At 38.9% G+C, this 19639-nt stretch overlaps 1 protein-coding gene across 1 annotated transcript; it reads right to left on the bottom strand.

Moving 5' to 3' along the window:
- Window positions 1–16579: 16579 nt before the first annotated feature.
- On the bottom strand, window positions 16580–19279 carry LOC141139413 (BH3-interacting domain death agonist-like). Its single transcript, XM_073625473.1, has one exon. The coding sequence runs from the start codon at window positions 19216–19218 to the stop codon at window positions 18700–18702; it is 519 nt and encodes a 172-aa protein (XP_073481574.1). The 5' UTR covers window positions 19219–19279; the 3' UTR covers window positions 16580–18699.
- Window positions 19280–19639: the final 360 nt, after the last annotated feature.

The following is a 19639-nucleotide window of genomic DNA, read 5'->3' as shown; positions in this document are numbered from 1 at the left end:
TTTAGAAAAAAAAGTGCCCTCCTTAAAATCCATACCAGACCCTTATCCTGGCATGTAGTGAGCGTGTGTAATGAGAAAAGTGAGAAAAGATATACAGACCTATATGAGTTAAACAAGTAGGTTTTCTCTCACCAGACAAGGCAAAATGATGATTGTTCTAACCTGGCGATAAATATCAATTTTATTTTATTTTTATATACGTTGAGATTTAATTTAGGATTGTTACTTTAATGCTAATGAGACTGAAGATGGCAGAAGGTTTTGGAAAATGTTAATTAATTCCTCTGTAGTGTTGACCTTTAAAGGTCAATAGCTGTGTCCCTCTTGTGCAGTAACGCCAGCTTACGAAATAGTTGTCAATGATAGGTCAATATCCCTGAATGAGAGTTTGTCCATTCCATGCTGGAGCCTGATTACAGTAAGAGAGGAGATGTTAAATATTATTAGACTGCCAGCCAACGATCCATCTTCAGTGTTGTACAAGAACCAGTCTCCAATCCAACTCAACACAGAAGTACAAAGATTCATTTAAGGAAAATGAGTGATGTCACAGGAGCAGATATATCCAATGATGCCAGTTCCAGACATCTATTACAAGCATAAAAATATTGAAAATAATCCACAGCGTAGGGCCCTGAGGGGATGTTAGGGTTTTTTAACTAGCCTTGACACTATAAAGACAAAGGGGTGACCAAAGGGGGCAGGGGTTAGTGGAAAATAAATTGCGATTTATGTGTAGTGCGGAACATGTCTGTACTACTCAGATCCTTGATTTATATTTCAGTATGTGCAGCAGAATAATGTAGTTAAAGCCTGGGTTGGAAAAAACAATACTTTCCTGCATGAAGCTGCATCCATGGTAGACAGGTTGAAGATCTTGATTTTTATTATGGTGTGTGAATAGGACGGGGTACCATTACATATGTCCTGCACTCACGGGCAAGAACCAATCAGTGATTTTACTCACATAATTATGGTAATAATAAAAAATATCTCTTAATAAAAATCGTCTCTGCTTTTAGCCCTACTGACCTAGCTGTCAAATCCGTTTTATCAAGGAAAGAACAAATACAATTTTTTTTCCTTGGAAATATAAATTTCCATAAAGTTCCATAAATTTCTATGTATGTGAATTGAAAGCTGAGACCAACAAGTATGGCTTTTTTTTTTTCTTACTAAAAAATAAAAAGTCCCCCAACTGACCCACTGAACAATGCCGAAGTATCTTGAGCGCTTCACAGATTGTGTTTGCTTCTGGCATTGGAGCTAAACCAGACATTTTAGCTGAGCTCCTCATAAACTTAGGGTTGGCTAGTCTTCAGCTATACCTATGACCCTCAATCCTGATTGTCCCCCTGTTATCAACCCAGACTCCCTCTCGACCTGCCCTTTATTCCATATGTTGCCAACTGCAACCTGTATGCCTGAAAATGCACTTACCTGCTGATTCTGCACCTTGTTTGCTACCTGGTGGTGCTAAACTCAGTCTGTATCCTTGACAAAGCAACAATCTCTCCACCACACCACATTGGAATCCACTCGGACTAGCTCTAGCTGGATTATATCATGATGAGCCTATATTCCTCTTACATATCTTGTAAGTGTGTTTTTTTGATCCTTTAATAAATTGTCTTATGGTACTGCACTTAAAGGCGCCTCCCCCCCCAGTTGTTTTTTTTTTCTTTTATCAGAATTTGCTTCTCTCCTGGAGTGCTGCCCAGTGTTGTATCTGCATCCTCTTTGTCTCACCACAGTCTACATTTTTTAACATTTACGCTGCTTGCGGCCATATCTCTGACTAGTCATGTTGCCCGGAGCACCCTACATCTTGAAACCTCTTTTCATATCCTTGACAAAGCACCTGCTCACAGCTCCGTTTTCTGATGACACATCTGCCTCCCACTCTTGTGCTCTGCTATTTGCCCATTGTTGACCCAGCTTGATTCCTGACTCCCTGTTGTTGACAATCGCCCCCTACACCAGCACTCTCAAGTGTCATTCTGTCTGTGTCTCAAGACAGGTACTTGTGCTACTTTGTACCTCTGGGCCACATGTCATCTTTAGTAGAAGACCTTGAGCTGGAGGTTCAAGAAAGGCCGTCCACACAACTTTGGGCTCCTGAACAGTTAAAGCAGTGGGACCAGGATGATGACACAATTGGAAGTGTAAATTTCTGAAGAAACTTCAGATGATGATTTTCCATTAATGAAGCAGTGTTCTGCGGCTCTGGCAGAAATAGAAGTATTTCCTTACTGTCTTTTTTCCAAGGAGTGTTTTCACTGGGACTTTCACATAAAGACAATATATAAATTCTGGAGGAGTTCCACAATGGCAGCAATTCATCTTCAAATAGAGTCATTTCATTCCACCAATTTCTACTGGTTAGGGGATAGTTAAATACATAAATATTCTAAGCACAGCTTCTTTTAAGATATAAGAAATGAATAACCAGCCACTACCTCATCCATCTGCAGCTGTTTACACCGGAGATAAAATAGTTGACCAGCTCAGGCTGTCACCAGCAACTGCTATCTGCAACTGTGCAGCAATGGTTGAGGGCTGCTGAAAATAATGGTCATTGCTAGGAGCTATTATTGAACTTATAAATACATGTTACAACATCGGTTGAAAGTGAGAATTGAGAATAATGTATGAAATAAGCACATCTTACAATGCTTCTAAATGCATTAGGCCTTCATATTACCTGTGATTCAGTTACTGTTCCCCAAATTACTACATTTTCCTTTTGGTAACAATTCAGAAAAAGAGCAATTTAGTGGATTATAATGTGCGCCTTATGAAACAAGCCCCATCTAGAACCGTTACAGGTTATGCGGACACATAGCACTGTTTATGAAATAAGCTCTCAGCTGAATATAACTCGCCATTGTGATACCACTTTGTGCAAAAATAAAAACAAAAAACAAAAAAACAACAGAACCGAGGTAGCTTTCCAAACTGGTTTCCTGCATCTCGGTATTGATTTTCAGAAAATAGTAAAAATAGAAATGTACATTTACTTGAAGGAAAGAACATTTTCCATATATTTCAGTATGGAAAAGCAACATATGTATAGAGCGGGTGACATAGTATAAAGAGGTTCTTTAACCAACCAATTATTGCAATTATTTTATTTTTCACTATTAAACTTGTTATATTAATGTAGCCTTGCCTTATTTTAGTTTTTGATTATTATTGAGAATATTCTCTCCCAATCAGATGTGTCAGGTTGTAATTACTGTCCTATCGCCTGTCTAAGCTCAGTGCTGACAACACTCATAAAATGTTACATAATATAGGTACTATTAGGATTGCATTAAAGAAAAATATAGGCTTTGTTACCTGACTGTTAACCCTCCTCCAGCAGCCTGATGAGAGTGTTAGTTATCAGGGCTGAGCTCAGGCTGGGCATGTAGTCTGATGCAGGCCATACATGGGTTGAATTCTGAATTAATTTTCTTTAAAAAATCTGACATTTTGTGTTTGGCGATCCGATGGTGACACCATTGATTTCATAATTCGACCAACCACGCTTTCAATTTCACCTCATGTTGCTAATAATTTTGGTTCAAAAAATTTCCAATATGCCTGATCACATAATTTCAATGGCTGCATGAAAATCGGCCATTGCTGCGGCCCGCTAATGGCGCAAACGAAAATTCTTAGATAAGATGTTCGAAAGAAAGTTTCTTCGAAATTCTAATTGTATGACTGGTCTTAGAGCCTGACATTTTATGACAGAAATATGCAAAAAGCAAAGAAAAGAAAACACAAAAAAGTTTTTTTACATTTTGGATCTTTTTTCTTTTTACATCACAACATGCATGATAATAGTTATTGATTATGCTCACACCTAATGAAAAGACAAACATAAGAAAAGGAAAAGTCCCCATGTATTGATTCAGTTTACTCTATGTTAATTGACTACATGATAATTTATTAAGTCTGTATTTGAAGCTAGGTACACACGGTTTGAAAATCGTGCGAAAACGGTCAGTTCGGCAGTTAGTGGCCGACTTTCGGCCCGAGCGTACATCTCCTCATCCAAGAGATACCAATCTCAAGACTGGCTTCTGTCAAAAAAGCATGGGGGGGCAATCCCCTTGTCAGAATACAATATCTCAGTGGGAAGATCGTTGCACTAATGCCCGGTACACACTATGAGGTTTTTTTTTTTCGTTCAGCCCAAAAACTGAGGAGCTCGGGACGAGGTTTCTGTATTAACTATGCATTGTTAGTACAATGATTTCCCTGCCTAGCTATTGTATTTTGACAGGGGGACTGCCCCGCCCCCGCCAGAACACACCAGTCAGTGCTTGTAGCCATTGACTGTGAGCTCCGATTGGATGCCAATCAACAGATGTTTTGCTGGCATTCCCATTCTACAAAAGCCGGACGTTCGTCCAGCTTCTCTTGAACAGGTTGCTGTACACATCAGGGACATGTGGTGAGGTCAGTAGCTGGTGAGGCACTGGCTAGTATCAGAGCCAGATACACACAGGTTACATATGCCATGAACATTAGAGCGAGAGCCATAATTCTAGCACAGGACCTCCTCTGTAACTCTAAACATGTCACCTGTAAAAAAATGTAAAGCGTTGTCTATGGAGATTTTTAAGTACTGAAGTTTGGCACCATTCCACAAGTGTGCGCAGTTTTAAAGCATGACATGTTAGGTATCTATTTACTCAGTGTAACATCATCTTTCAAATTATACAAAAAAAATGCTAACTTTAGTGTTGTTTTGTTTTTTTTTATTCATCAAATAGTTTCTTTCCAAGAAAAAAAACGCGTTTGAAAAATTGCTGCGTAAATACCATGTGACATAAAAAGTTGCAACCACCACCATTTTGTCCCCCTAGGGTGTCTGCTAAAACAATATTAATGTTATTAATAAAAATTGTCTCTGCTTTTAGCCCTACTGACCTAGCTGTCAAATCCGTTTTAACTAGGAAAGAACAAATACAATTTTTTTTCCTTGGAAACATACATTTCCATAAAGAATTCCATAAAGTACCTTTATCTGAAAGATCAGTTTAAAATACATTAATACATAAAATATGGCAGGTGAAATAAGTACTGTATATAGAAAAACAATAAATGGTTATTGTGGTCAGGTAAATACGCAGAACAAAATATGTACAAACATGAAATTGTACATGTTTATGTGGATGTATTAGTATAATGATCTTTGCTTATTTTTTTGCTCAGCCTGCGAAAAACAAAAAAAACAAAAAAACTTCTCGTGCATACCCAACATTACCCTCTCTGTATTTAATCATTGGTGCTGTGTGTACATTATAGACCTGTGTTGTCAAAGTCCCACACATGTGGTATTGCCATACTCAGGAGGAGTAGCAGAATGTATTTTGAGGTGTAGTTGTGAGGTGTAGTTGCTAGTATGCCTCTTTAGGCCTAATAGTTACCTCCAGACTTAGGGAGAGCTAACATCCTTTAGTGTAGAGTGGGTTACAAGGCACGATGGGTGTAATGCAAGAAGAACAGATGGGCGCCAGACACATTTTTGAATGCCAAGAGATTTATTGTCTCTTAAACAGAACTGTGGGAGAGAGAGTTAGGGCCAGAACACCCTTAGGTAGATGCAAAGATAATTAGCAGACTGTGTGAGAAATAACTTGTTAATACGATAAGCTTGTGTAAAAAAAAAAAAACTTACTAAATACCTTGGACTGTCCACTTTCCAAAAAGGGGTCATTTGGGTTTTTTTTGTACTTTCCTGGCTTGTTAGTGTCTCAAGAAATCAGATAGGTCTCCAGTGATAATATGTGATCAATTTTCAGTGACTTGCACCATAGCTTGTAGACTCTATAACTTTCACACAGACTAAATAGTATAGACTAATTTGGGTTATTTTTATCAAAGATATGTAGCAGTATAAATTTTGGCCCAAATGTATGAAGAGAAATGACTTATTTGCAAAATTTTACAATACAAACTAGAAAAAAAGTGTTTTTTCCCCAAGTTTTTTGCTTTTTTTTTCGCTTTTATTGTAAAAAAAAAAGCCAGCAGTGATTAAATACCACCAAAATAAAGCTCTTTGTGAGAAAAAAATGATAAAAATTTTGTTTGGGTACAGTGTAGCAGGACTGAGTAATTGTCGCTCAAAGTGTTAGAGCGCTGAAAATTGGTCTGGGTGGGAAGGCGTATAAGTGCCCTGTATTGAAGTGGATAAAGTTGCCTCTGAGTTTTAGCCATAGAAAATCTTTATTAATGTTCTGATTGAACCCCATTTGTTGTAGAGAAGCCAACTGAAAGCGAGTAGCTTTCAAACTCCTTCCTAGTAATTAATCACAACCAAATGAACGTGTTCTGTGTAGCAAAGTCCCGGGCCTCTTTAGGCCTAGTAGTTACCTCCAGAGTTAGGGAGAGCTAACATCCTTTAGTGTAGAGTGGGTTACAAGGCATGGCGGGTGTAATGCAAGAAGGACAGATGGGAGCCAGACACATTTTTGAATACCAAGAGATTTATTGTCTCTTAAACAGAACTGTGGGAGAGAGAGTTAGGGCCAGAACACCCTTAGGTAGATGCAAAGATAATTAGCAGACTCCAAGACTTCTATAGGTAGACAGCTATACAGATGAACGCCTCCAGCCGGACACCACTTCTGTATAGGTAGGACCGCTGTCTCCTATGGCAACAATCTTGTAGCTGTTACTAATGGTAACAGTATTTAACTATCTGCAACACAAACAGTTCTCTTTGCCCCACACTCGCTCACTGTGGGTCTTCACTCAACAAGCTCCCAGTCTCTCTCACTAGACTTCAGATCCACTAGCCACTGGATCCCCTGAGCTCTTGAACTGTAGCACTCAGTGTCTTACTCAAAAGTCAACCCCGCTTCACTGCTGGGTCCCTGGCTTGGCATTCACAGATACTCTTCAAGCTGCACCCCTGCTGACACGTTAGGTTCCTGGCTTGGCACTCGTCAAAAGAAACACCCCTGCTGTCCCACTGGGTCCCTGACTTGGCACAGGCTAAAGTTTTTCCACTTCTTCACCGTCCCCGGCTGGCAAAAAGTCTGCTCTGGTACTGGCCTCAGCTTACTCACAGTAAGGTCCGGTAGCAAGGTGGATGGTCCCTTAGCAGCGACAGCTTCCCCTCTACCTCCGACCACAAGTGGTTCCCCGGCCAGCGGAACCATTACTTCTGGTTGGACTACAAACCCGCAATCCCAACCCTACGCTGCTTTCCTGCTTTTGGATAGGCCCTCAGAAAACCTAGCAGCCAGATGTCCCTGGGATAGGCCTTAGGTTTCTGGCCTAGCAGCACGGGGCAATACAACACACGTCCACCCAGACAGCTGTCCAGGTGGCATGGAACCCTGATCACCTGACTCCACCCTAATAAATAGGATCTCCCAGCAGGCCAAAGAACCCAAGAAAATCCCTGCCCATTGTCTGAGACACCCCATTCATTCTTAATCTGTCCTTGAAATGCCCTTCTCTTATCTAATGTCACCAGATACATGGCCATCTAGTGACAGAAGAGATAAGTGTAGCAATTCCAGAAATCGATTGACCTCCTAACAATTGGCCAAGGCAACTATCACTTGGCAAATAAATTTAATAGCAACCCTGCCTAAACATTAAAGTGCTACATCTGTAAGTCCAGTTGAATATGACTAATTTCTACTAGCTAGCCCCACACAGAAAACATTGAGACTGAGATAAGTTGCAAAAGCGACTATATTAGACCATCTCCCCTGTGCAGCAGTTTACAAAGCTGTGATGAGGAGTGGATATGCTAATATATATATATATATATATATATATATATATATATATATATATATATATATATATATACGTGCACAAGGCCACCCTCATGTCTCTTATGGCGTCTAATAGTTGGGGACCTTTAATCCCTGAAAAAAATACCCTAAATGCTTAGTGGATTGTACCCCTTTTATTCCCTGGGGTCTAGTGTAGGTATATTCCCACACTAAACCCCAGTATATTCTGATCCTATATGAAAGTAGTAAGAATAGCAGAAATAAAAATTAATAAAAGACCTATGTGAGGAGGACAATTCATAAAAAATTGTGTTTTTATTTCTATCAAGACATTTCGGTGACACTTGTACTGGTGTATATTTATGGCTTTAGAAAAACATTTGGTTATAAGTGTCACAGAAACATATTGGCCTAAATAAAAACACAATTATTTATGAATCCCCCCCTTACAAGGGTCTTTTGTTAAATTCTATTTTATTTTTTAAAACTCAGTATTTCAACTTTTATATTTTACCATTCATTGAGGAGTTTTTTTAACCCAAGTTATCACTTCTTCTCCCACCACACATCAGAGCAATTCACTACGTACACCATTCACATCCCCTCGCAGTCAAAAAAGAGAAGTAAAATTGATGTATAAATGCAGGATAGATAGCCTGCTTCAAAAACAGACACCGGATCATGGAATGAGCCAGCAAAAAACTTCGAGCAAAGGGCAGCTAGAATAGAAAAGAGAAGGAATACGTTGTAGAATAATGATATGCTTTGTGGAAGATTCAAAAGGATCCAATTTTCAGTGTACAGTAGAGAAGCTGCAAGCAGCATCTTAATAAAGCTGTGACTTCATTGCTGTAACCAGACAGGTCATTGGTTCCGAATTATGACTCCTGCTGTTCTTCATTCTCACCGTTTTCTCATTTATATTGAATCTCTTGAGCATGTGGACTGTTTTTCCTTCAAATGTTATTGCTTTGTGTTTCTCTTCCACTTCTAGGACACTGCAATTGTAATCTTCACTTCTGTATCAACAAGAAAGAAATCCATGAGGGAAATATACCGGAAAATCAATAGAAAATATTTCTAAGGCATGCTACCAATTTATTTTTGTTTCATTATACAATGCAGCACAACTTGTCTTATAAAAAAAAAAAAATGCTAAACTTAATCACCTACTCAAAAATGATGTAGCCACGCCCCCTGTTATGTCTGTAGCATCATATATATTTTGTATTTTTTTTTCTATGTAAAATATTTCTAGGTCATGGATTACTGTTTTATGATTTTTATAGACATGTTACTGTTTTCTCCTGAGGAAGTGGACAAATGTGTCTGTGAAATGCTTTGAGACTGCACTGTCATTTCACTATTGGCATGATGATGTAACTCATACCCGAATTATAACAAACGATGTAGGATACTTGAATGTATATGTATAGGGCAAGGGTGCTAGTAATGTAAAGAAGTGTGGTTTATATATATTTTGTACTACTTACCATGTGTAAAAAACTTTTATCTGCAACCTTACTGTCTTCAGGAAGATGAAATAATAATAATTGATTTTATGATTTGTGTGGGGTACCTTTAAAGCCTACGTTTACAATATTAAATAATTTAAAATATAAAAAATCAGCCTATACCAGGGCTCAAAATTTCCTGAGTTACTAGCCAGGCCTTAAGAGTTACTCACCACCAGTTGCCCCACCCTACCACTACCCTGCCCCTCCCCTAATTCCACCCCTAAACATGCCCCTATAAATTATCTCATGAAATGACATTGTTAAATGTTTTATGCAGAATTAAGTTACAAAAATAAACATTAACAACAAGTTTATCAGTGCTCATCAGTGCAGCCTCATCAGTGCCCATCAATGCAGCCTTTAAATGCCTATCAGTGCCCATCAGTGCAGCCTATCAGGGCCTATCAATGCAGCCTATGACTGCACAGGGATCACAGAGAGGAATCGGGAGGAAAGGGGGCCGGACCACCTCCTATGATGGATACCACACTGCTTCAATTTCCGGGCCTTTGACTAGTATGCTCTCTATCATAGGAGTCGGTCCAGGAGGCAGGAGTTTGTTTAACAGCGGCCGGTGTTTCCAGATCCAAGCTGTGTCACAGAAGAAGTTGTGATCTGGCTGGCTCTCTTCTTCCTCTCCTCTCCCTTCCCCACAGTTTCCTGGCCAATCGCTGGGAGGAGAATCAGCTCCTATTCAACCCCTCTGATGCGGCTCCACACTTGCCCTCAGCTAATTTCCACTCGCCAAATGCGAGCAGACGAGTGGAAATTTTGAGGGCTGGCTTATATGATAATACTTACCTGCAGTGTGACATGATGCTTGTGCTGCTGTGTCCTGGTTTAGCAAAAATCTTCCTCCTCCAATGCCCCACCCCCACCACTGTAATATTCCAGAGTGGGAAGGTTATTAAAACTGAAGAAGCTGCCACGGGCACTCAGAGTGGCCAACTATGCTCACCCTTTCCACCCACTCCTGCAATCAGAGAAGACAATTATACTGTTTCTATGAATAAAAAGTGATCTATGAGTTGAGAACAGGTATGATCTCTTCATAGATCCTGTTTAATTTTCATTATTTTTTTTCAGACTTACTTACTGTGGGGTTGATTTACTAAAATGGCTGCTGTGCTCATGCTGCCCTGTTTGTTTGATTTGTTCTTATCAGCTTTTTACCTGTTGGGAACTATGTGCTAAAAGCTGACAGGACTTGATCTGCTACCGAATAGGTATTTTTGCCAGTTCAGCATTGGTGCTTCCATGTGCATCCTATATTTATCTGATTACCTTGTAATACATTTCTGAGGATATAGCTTTCTGGCTCATTTGAGGGGCCCTAGCAGCTGTGCAGCTGTGGCATTCATTTCCCTTGGCACTCAGAGACAACATGGTGATGGTGACAGTAGAAGTTCCTGGCTCTTAATATTGCAACTTTGATACCTTACATATTCTACACCGATGGGCATTTCTCTGCTATATTTAGACACCACTAAAGAAGAATCTAAAAAAAAATCCTCAATTTTTTGGTATAAATAAAATTTGTATATTTTTTATAAAAGTGCCAACCAAAGAGGGTTTTGTTTTGTTCCTAATTCACTAAAACTAGAGAGTGCAAAATCTGGTTCAGCTCTGCATAGAAATCAATCAGCTACCTTTTTTTGCCACAGCTTAATTGAACAAGCAAGTTAGAAGCTGATTGACTACCATGAACAGCTGCACCAGATGTTGCACTCTCCAGTTTTAGTAAATCAGTCACTGTATGCCCATGGTTTTGTTCATTGATGGATTTGTTTATTTTGTTTTTTTTGTATGTGGATTGTGGAAATACCAGTGGTTTCAAAACTTATATTCTACAGATGGGAAAAATAAAAAAAGTTACATATAATGCAGTCTGTCCTTTATTACAGAAGTTTTTGTTTTTTGAGTCCTCCATGTATAGCTTTTATTTACCTGCTGAGCTTGCCAAAAGATCTGCTATTTTTACCCTTCCTGTGACAGGCCAAGATGCCCAGCAAAAATGGCAGTTGTTGTAACTAATTTAAAAAACATTATCTGCCCATATAAGACTTATCATGTCTGCACGGTGACAACACTGTCCTGCAATTTTACTGCTGAGCAAACAGCAATGTTACCCGTTTACAGGAGATGATAAATAAAGGATCTACTGGCAGGACAGATAATACAATTATGTTACATGGGACTCAGAAAAACAAAGACTACTGTGTTAATACTTTTGACACTGTGTCATACTATGTTTTATATTCATGAGCCTATTTTTTTCACACAAGACGTCGCACAATTGCTCAATGGAATCCAGTTAAAAATATGTTAAAAATATGTGTAAGTATTATAAATATAGTGTATATTTTGGAAAGCACATTACAAGAAATAATTAATGGTAACAGGGAACAGGGGCACTGAAACCACTAGACACCAGGAAATATGGCCAAAAAACAATGTCAGGGTTATATGGGCACACAAGACTGGATGCCCCAGGGACATGAGCACAGAAATCACTAAGCTCTTGGAAGTACAGCACAAGAGAGGAAAATCCTCTTGCCAATCATTGGAAACATAAAAGGAAACATCTGAACCAGATCTTAATTTCAAGATCGTTTGATCAGAAGAAAAATGTCACAATGACCTTCAACAGCAATAAGTGACCCTTGGAACAATTTGAGGAGATACATGCAGTCAAGTGATCTTTTTTCTTCAGGTCATATATTGTTCTGTCTATTTTAGTAATAAGTTCTGCTGTGCTAAATAATTTTTTTCTAGTATTACAACTTAAAGTTTTGTTTTGACATTCAATCCTACATACATATATATATATATATATATATATATATATATATATATATATATATATATATATATCTATACCTATATATCTATATCTATATCTATATCTAGATCTAGATCTAGATCTAGATATAGATAGATATATCTATATCTATATAGATATATAGATATAGGTCCACAGGTGTAAACAGCACTATGGTGCTCTTCCAACGCATGCAGTCAGGTCCTCCAAACAGCCATACTGTATATATAGATACATAAGTCTAAGGATTGCTGCACTTGTGATTTTTTTGAAAATTGAAAAAATATCCACATACAAATTAGTTGCATAATGTTCCATAATGTAGTGGATTTTGTATATAAATATATATTTTTTTTCAATAAATCACAAGTGCTGCAATCCTTGGACTCATTTATCTATACATCTATATCTATATATAGATATACAGTATCTCACAAAAGTGAGTACACCCCTCACATTTATGTTCACACGGGGGAGGCTTGAGAGGCGATTTTCAGGCGCTTTACAGCTGCTATTTTTAGTGTGAAATGGGTCTTACCCTCAGCTTCTTTAGCAAGACAGTGGTCATCTTGGAGGTGTGTTTGGGGTCGTTATCATGTTGGAATACTGCCCTGTGGCCCAGTCTCCGAAGGAAGAAATCATGCTCTGCTTCAGTATGTCACAGTACGTGTTGGTATTCATGGTTCCTTCAATGAACTGTAGCTCCCCAGTGCTGGCAGCACTCATGCAGCCCCAGACCATGACACTCCCACCACCATGCTTGACTGTAGGCAAGACTGTTTCCTGTTGTTGTCCTAACCTGTGCAGCCTTATTGCTTTTCCTGATGCAGGTAATAATGTGCATTACTATCAGGAGAATGAATGCCAAAGCTATGAGAATGTGTACCTCAACAAGGTATCTTCTCTCAAGGAACAGAAAGGCCACTAACTCAGAAACAAATCTCTGAGGAAGCCATATCCAATCCAGACCAGTACAAAGAAGTTGCGCATTTAAGAGAGGACCCTAGAACTATATTTTTCTTGTTCCAGGGATAAGCCTCTTCAATTTTTAGTAATAAAGTGCAGTCAGGTTTACCTAAATTCCAAAAGTTTTAATCATTTTTTAATTATTTTTAGTTTTATTTTTTTTATTTTTTTTTCTCCCTTTTGTTGTTAATATCTGTGTACCTGACCTGCAAAAATACTGTTAATGGGAGAGGAGGGTTTTTTTTAAGAAAAACATTTGTTTTGTTTTTTTTGTTTTTTATTTTTTTTATTATGTTTTTTTGACCAATGTATTCATTTTTTTTATATACAGATTCAAGGCTCTTTAACAGTCTTGGTTGGAGCAGCGTTCGATCTGTAGTTTTTTTTCGCTTTTTTGTTCTTTTTTTCATTTCCACTATTTTTTCCTGTTCATTTTCATTACTCACCTCTCTTCCATTCCTTTTTCTTCTTTAATATTATGCTCTCTGAGTTTTTTCCTTTGATTTCTATCATCTATCTTCTCAAGATAATGTAACTAAGACATCAGTCATATCATTTTTGGTTTAAAAAAGACTTATTTTGACCATATTGTTAACTAAAGTATACCTGAACATCCAGTTTTATGTCTTAATGTAATTTCACCTCCCCTAGTCTACCTACTACCTTAACCTGAGCCCCGTGAGCAGGTGTGGTGAACCCAGGGACCTGGCAATAACAGACAGTATTGTCTATCCCTACCATCAAGGGCCATGGATGATACTGGCTGTTGCTCAGACTCTGTACCCTGTGGGGAACCCACTCTACTCGTCCACATTACACCCTTGATGGGTATTTAGTCTTAATGGCCAACACTCTGCTCCTGTCCAGCATTTCTCCAATATCTGTACACTAACGTTCTCCTCTCTCTTTTTGTATTCATGCACGACTGTCTGGAGGCCTGCCCGACTCCACCTGAAGAAGCAGCGACCACCAAGTTATTTCTTGAGATAAATGTGTCACGAATAAGACTTTCCTGGACTTTCCTTCACCATGCTGAAAAGTGCTGTCTCGCGGTCCGATCCAATCAATGCAACCATTACATGGTCTTACAAAGATACAGGACTAGATATGCTAGGATCCCGCCATCAATGTTGGAGTTCCGCTCCTCCAAGGCAGAGGAGTGATGAAACATTGCAATACAGACACTCATGGTTTGGATGTGAAGTCTCCAATGGACCAGGATTTCTTTGCTATCTTAAGCCTACTTTGTTCCGGCGTGTTCAAGAAAGGAAGAGGAGGCCGCAGTGGTGGAGAAGGGTCGGGGCTTCTGGGCTGTTGTGGGTGGGTGCAAGATCATTGAAGGAGGACATAAGTTCAAGAATGAACTTCAGGGGGAAATGTGATGGAAATATTGGATATCATATTTATATCAATGAGATTCAAGTGGACCATTGCAAGGACTCCAATTTAAACTGCCTTGCCCCATGGGATATATATGTATATATATATATATGTATGTATATATGTATATATATGTATATATGGGTATCTATGTGTGGGTATGTATATATTTCATATATGGGAATATGTTTCTTAATATCATGATAGGACAAAGCTCATCTCAAGAAATGTAGTTACCTTGATTTGAACCCGAGAAGCCCTAGAGGTGTTGATTAGATCAAAGAGTATTGGCAGACTTTAAGGCATTCATTCTTCAGGGGGCCATTAACATGCTTCCAATACACTGATGGGAATCAGGAAAGGTCCCCTAGGTGGTAATCAACTCACCAGGGGCCATTAACATACTACTGTCGGGACTGTTTGGGCTGGGAGATCAAAGGAGATTGTTCATTAATTCATAGACTGGTAGGCACCGAGGGGGTCGCACTGTAACAGCAATGTCCGAGCATGAATTTTGAGACATCTCTTTCATTTGTGGCATCTTCTGATTGGTGGAGAATGCATATAAAAGGAAGTGGGCTAAATGGTTACAGGCAGTCCAGCCCGAGAACATCTGAGGGATATGCTGTCTGTGTAAAGTATATATTGAAATCTATATCTATCTTTCTTTGTAACCTATTTTTTGAATCCTAGGATTTATCTTATTACTTTGTATATCTTGTATATGTCCATTGCATACATTTATGAGTTTATGCCTAAATTGACTTTGCAGCCTAGAGCCAACACTATAGAGATATATGATAAATTCTAATCATTCTAACCTTCTTTTTCTGTGTAAATAAATGTAATTGTTTATCTTTTTTCCCTGTTATCGCTCGTTTTTATTTTTATATAGACAAAGGTTTAATCACTTATATTTGTATCGTTAATCGTTTAAGTGAGGTATAAATATTTCCGAAACAAGACACACTTGTCTTTGTACTCCTTACCTGGTTGCCGCCACACATGCTTGACACCATCTGAACCAAATAAGTTTATCTTGGTCTGATCAGACCACAGGACATGGTTCCAGTAATCCATGTTCTTAGTCTGCTTGTCTTCAGCAAACTGCGGGCTTTCTTGTGCATCATCTTTAGAAGAGGCATCCTTCTGGGATGACAGCCATGCAGACCAATTTGATGCAGTGTGCAGCATATGGTCTGAGCACTGACAGGCTCACTCCCCACCCCTTCAACCTCTGCAGCAATGCTGGCAGCACTCATACATCTATTTCCCAAAGACAACCTCAAGATATGAGGCTGAGCATGTGCACTCAACTTCTTTGGTTGACCATGGCGATGCCTGTTCTTGAGTGGCACCTGCCCTGGTAAACCACTGTATGGTCTTGCCCACCATGCTGAAGCTCAGTTTCAGGGTCTTGGCAATCATTTTATAGCCTAGGCCATCTTTATGTAATGCAGCAATTTTTTTTTTTAGGTCCTCAGAGAGTTCATTGCCATGAGGTGCCATGTTGAATTTCCAGTGACCAGTATGAGAGAGTGAGAACGATAACACCAAATTTAACACCAAATTTAACACACCTGCTCCCCATTCACATCTGAGACCTTGTAACACTAATGAGTTACATAACACCAGGGAGGGAGAATGGCTAATTGGGCCCAATTTGGACATTTTCACTTAGGGATGTACTCACTTTTGTTGCCAGCGGTTTAGACATTAATGGCTGTGTGTTGAGTTATTTTGAGGGAACAGCAAATTTACACTGTTATAAAAGCTGTACACTCACTAATTTGCATTGTAGCAGTGTCATTTCTTCAGTGTTGTCACAGATATAATAAATATTTACAAAAATGTGAGGGGTGTACTCACTTTTGTGAGATACTGTATATACTCTAGATATACACACACACACTACTGACCAAAAGTTTTACGCAGGTGTGAAAAAATGCTGTAAATTAGGAATGCTTTCAGAAATAGAAGTGTTATTAGTTTATACTTATCGAATAACACAATGGAAAGTAAATTAACAGAAGAAAAATCCAAATAAAATCAATATTTGGTGTGACCACCCTTTGCCTTCAAAACAGCATCAGTTCTTCTAAGTACACTTGCACACAGTTTTTTTTTTTTTTTTTTTCAGGTTGAACTGATGTCTTTATTCAATCATTCCAACTATGTAAAAAGATTTCCGAAACATTAAAACTAAAAATCATAGAACATAGAAAATTAAATACAGGGGCATAGATTCCAAAACACCTGCTAATCCAGGACTGACAGGCCCAGCAACTTCAACCCAAGAGCTGACCATCTGATGCTAAAAGAAGTTTCCAAAAACCCCAAAATGGAATTGCGGGGTGTTCAGGTAACTGCAACAGGTGGGCTGAAGTGAATGCATTTACAATAAGAAGGCGGATGCACCAAATCAACCTGCATGAGAGGTGCTAAGATATAACGGTTGCTGTCCGAAAGAACATTATAACACAATTACAGGTTGCCATACAGACAAAGACCAGGCCTTCTGGAACAAAATGCTCAAGATTGATCAAAGAGAATGTTGTTTGGGCACAGTAACAGTAAACATGTTTTCTGCAAACCAGACAGTATTTCAGGAGAAGAACCTCATACCAAGTGTGAAATATTATGGTGGTAATGTTATGGTTTTGGATTGCTTTGCTGCTTCAGGGCCTCAGAGGCTTGTAGTCATCCAATCAACTATACATTCTGCATCATAGCAATGTGAGGCCATCTGTCCAAAAGTTAAAATTAAAACAAAAATGCTTCTGATTATTATGGTGTAAAAAGACCCAAACTAGCAAATCCACCAAAGAATGACTCAAATATAAGAAATGGAGGACTATAGTCAAAGCCCCGATTTGATACCTATTGAAATTTTGTAGGGAAATTTTGAAATGGGCAGTTCATGCAAGCAAACACACAAACATCTTGCAATTGAAATAATTTTACATGGAGAAGTGGTCAAAGTATTCACTGCGCTGATGTCAGAGACTGGTGGGCAGTTATACAAAATGTCTACAAGAAGTAATTTCTGCTACAGGGGACAATACCAGCTTCTGATGCCATGGGTGTACTTACTTTTTCCACAGCACACCATTACATCTATAGATAATTTTGTTGAATACACGACTGAAAAGGCACATTTTTCTTGTGTTCTCATTGAAGTATATCACCTTTATCCATACGTACAGTTTGATGAAAAAAATAAAAATAAAAACAAAAAACAGAGGATTTAATATTACTACTACTACACTATTATTCAGCCAGTGGGGAAATGTTACTGAAGACACAAAAACACCATAGGTAAGTTAGAGGATTATTTAAATCTGTGATTCCAAGTATATGGTTGGCCCAGGAGAGGAGAACATCCCTCAAATATTTAAAAAGTGCTAAACATTTCAGAAAACTCAAGGTAATTTTTTTTCCCCCCATTTTTAATTAACAGTTGAATGATTAAAAAACAAATGTTCTGCATATAAAACCACTTCTAATACATGAAATGCAAATTTTATCTAAGCAAAAAACACTGCTACCTATTTCAAAGCTCCACTAACCTTAACAAAGACTATTCACTGAACTAAAGCTACAGACAATCCCCATACACAACAGAAGATGAGATAACGGACTTGTGATGTTCCCTTGAGAGCCCCATTTATCATCTTAGGCCTAAGGGGGCTCCCAGGTGATTCTATTTTCTGGACAGGAAGTCATATGTGTGTTGGAAAATCCCTTCCCCTATTGGAACACCTTCTTTAAAAGGAAACCAGTCACAATGAAAATGTTGCTGACCTCCCTTTGAAACTTTGAATTCTCCGACTATTAAATTTAATGACTTTGGGGATTAGTATTTTCAGATGGAGGTCAGCAACTGGCAGTCTATGAAGTCTTGCCATAAACTGTCTACAAAATGTAAATGTATAATGTGGACCCTAAACAAGTTAATGATACAAAAAAGCACCTGAGTGTTGCTGGTGTCCCACAACATGGCTGACCCATCCTGTGCTTTTCACGAGTTTCAATGCACAATGTGGCTTGCAATGTGATGCGTGCAAAACAACGCACATTATTTTTTTCCTAAGCATATTCTACAATCTACACAGCTAGCTACAAACAAACAACACTTAGTCAAGTATTGAAAGGTAAAATCTTCGTCATAGAACTTGGATCCTCTCCAACAAACTCCAGATTTGTTGGCACATTTCATCAACGCATCTTCAAATCCTCCGACTTCTGATGGCTACATTCTTCACCTCTCTTCGGCCAGGCCTTCTACGTAGGCGTTGTAGTTGTCCTGAATGAAGCTTACAGCAGTAGTAAAGTAACTCTGCAGCAGTGAAGGAATGCTCTTTCCGATCTTGCTGGTCAGCAACATGGCGATCACCAGCGAAGCCTTTTCCTGTTCAATGCCGGCTGGTATTTTACTCAGTGAGGATTCCACTGCCACTTTAAACCGATCTTCTGTCAGAGAGTTGTCCAGGATCTGATTAACGAGACTCTCCACCAACTCCTGCTTGATCAGCTTTTCTCTCTCAAAAAGGTCTCCCAGTTCTGCCAGCTGAGCACCAAGCCTACGACAGAGGTCCTCATCCACACCTGGATGAGATCCGCTGTCCGGCCTTACAAAGTCTTTGAAAGTCCCCCCATCTGTCTCCAAGTAGCCATCATGGTCAACAGTTTTCTCCAGTAAGTTCACGGCTTCCTCATAGTCATGGTTTTGATCCTTCTGATGCTTTAGGAAGGCGAGGAGAATCCGCTCCACCGTCATCCTGACTATGGGGGGCTCTGACAGAGATCACCCCACTCAGCCCAGCAGATTCTCAGTGTGCTGCACACAGTTTTTGAAAGAACTCGGCAGGTAGGTTGTTCCAAACATCTTGATAATGCAAAAAGTGGGGAGTTAAGTACAGCGCTGCGCTAAAAAAAGAGGGGCAAAGAAATAGCAGCTAGCACACCTATAGACTAAAGGTAAAGGGTAACAAATAAAATAAAAAGCGTAGCGCTATAAATCCCCCCAAAAATTTGTCAAAACCTAATATATTGTATAGACATATAGGTCAAAACCACAATCAATAAGTGCATATGAACATTATATAAAAACCTATCATCACCTTAAATAGCCATAAATATGGATTGCACCATAGAATAACACTGTGTTATATATCAAAACAGTATAGAGTAAAAAACTA

The sequence above is a fragment of the Aquarana catesbeiana genome, linkage group LG04 (genome assembly GCF_042186555.1).
Source record: "Aquarana catesbeiana isolate 2022-GZ linkage group LG04, ASM4218655v1, whole genome shotgun sequence".
NCBI lineage: Eukaryota > Metazoa > Chordata > Amphibia > Anura > Ranidae > Aquarana > Aquarana catesbeiana.
This window is presented reverse-complemented; position numbering and strand designations above follow the sequence as displayed.

Excerpts from the sequence above, each read along its gene's own strand:
- LOC141139413 (XM_073625473.1), bottom strand. The coding sequence starts at position 19,218 with ATGACGGTGGAGCGGATTCTCCTCGCCTTCCTAAAGCATCAGAAGGAT.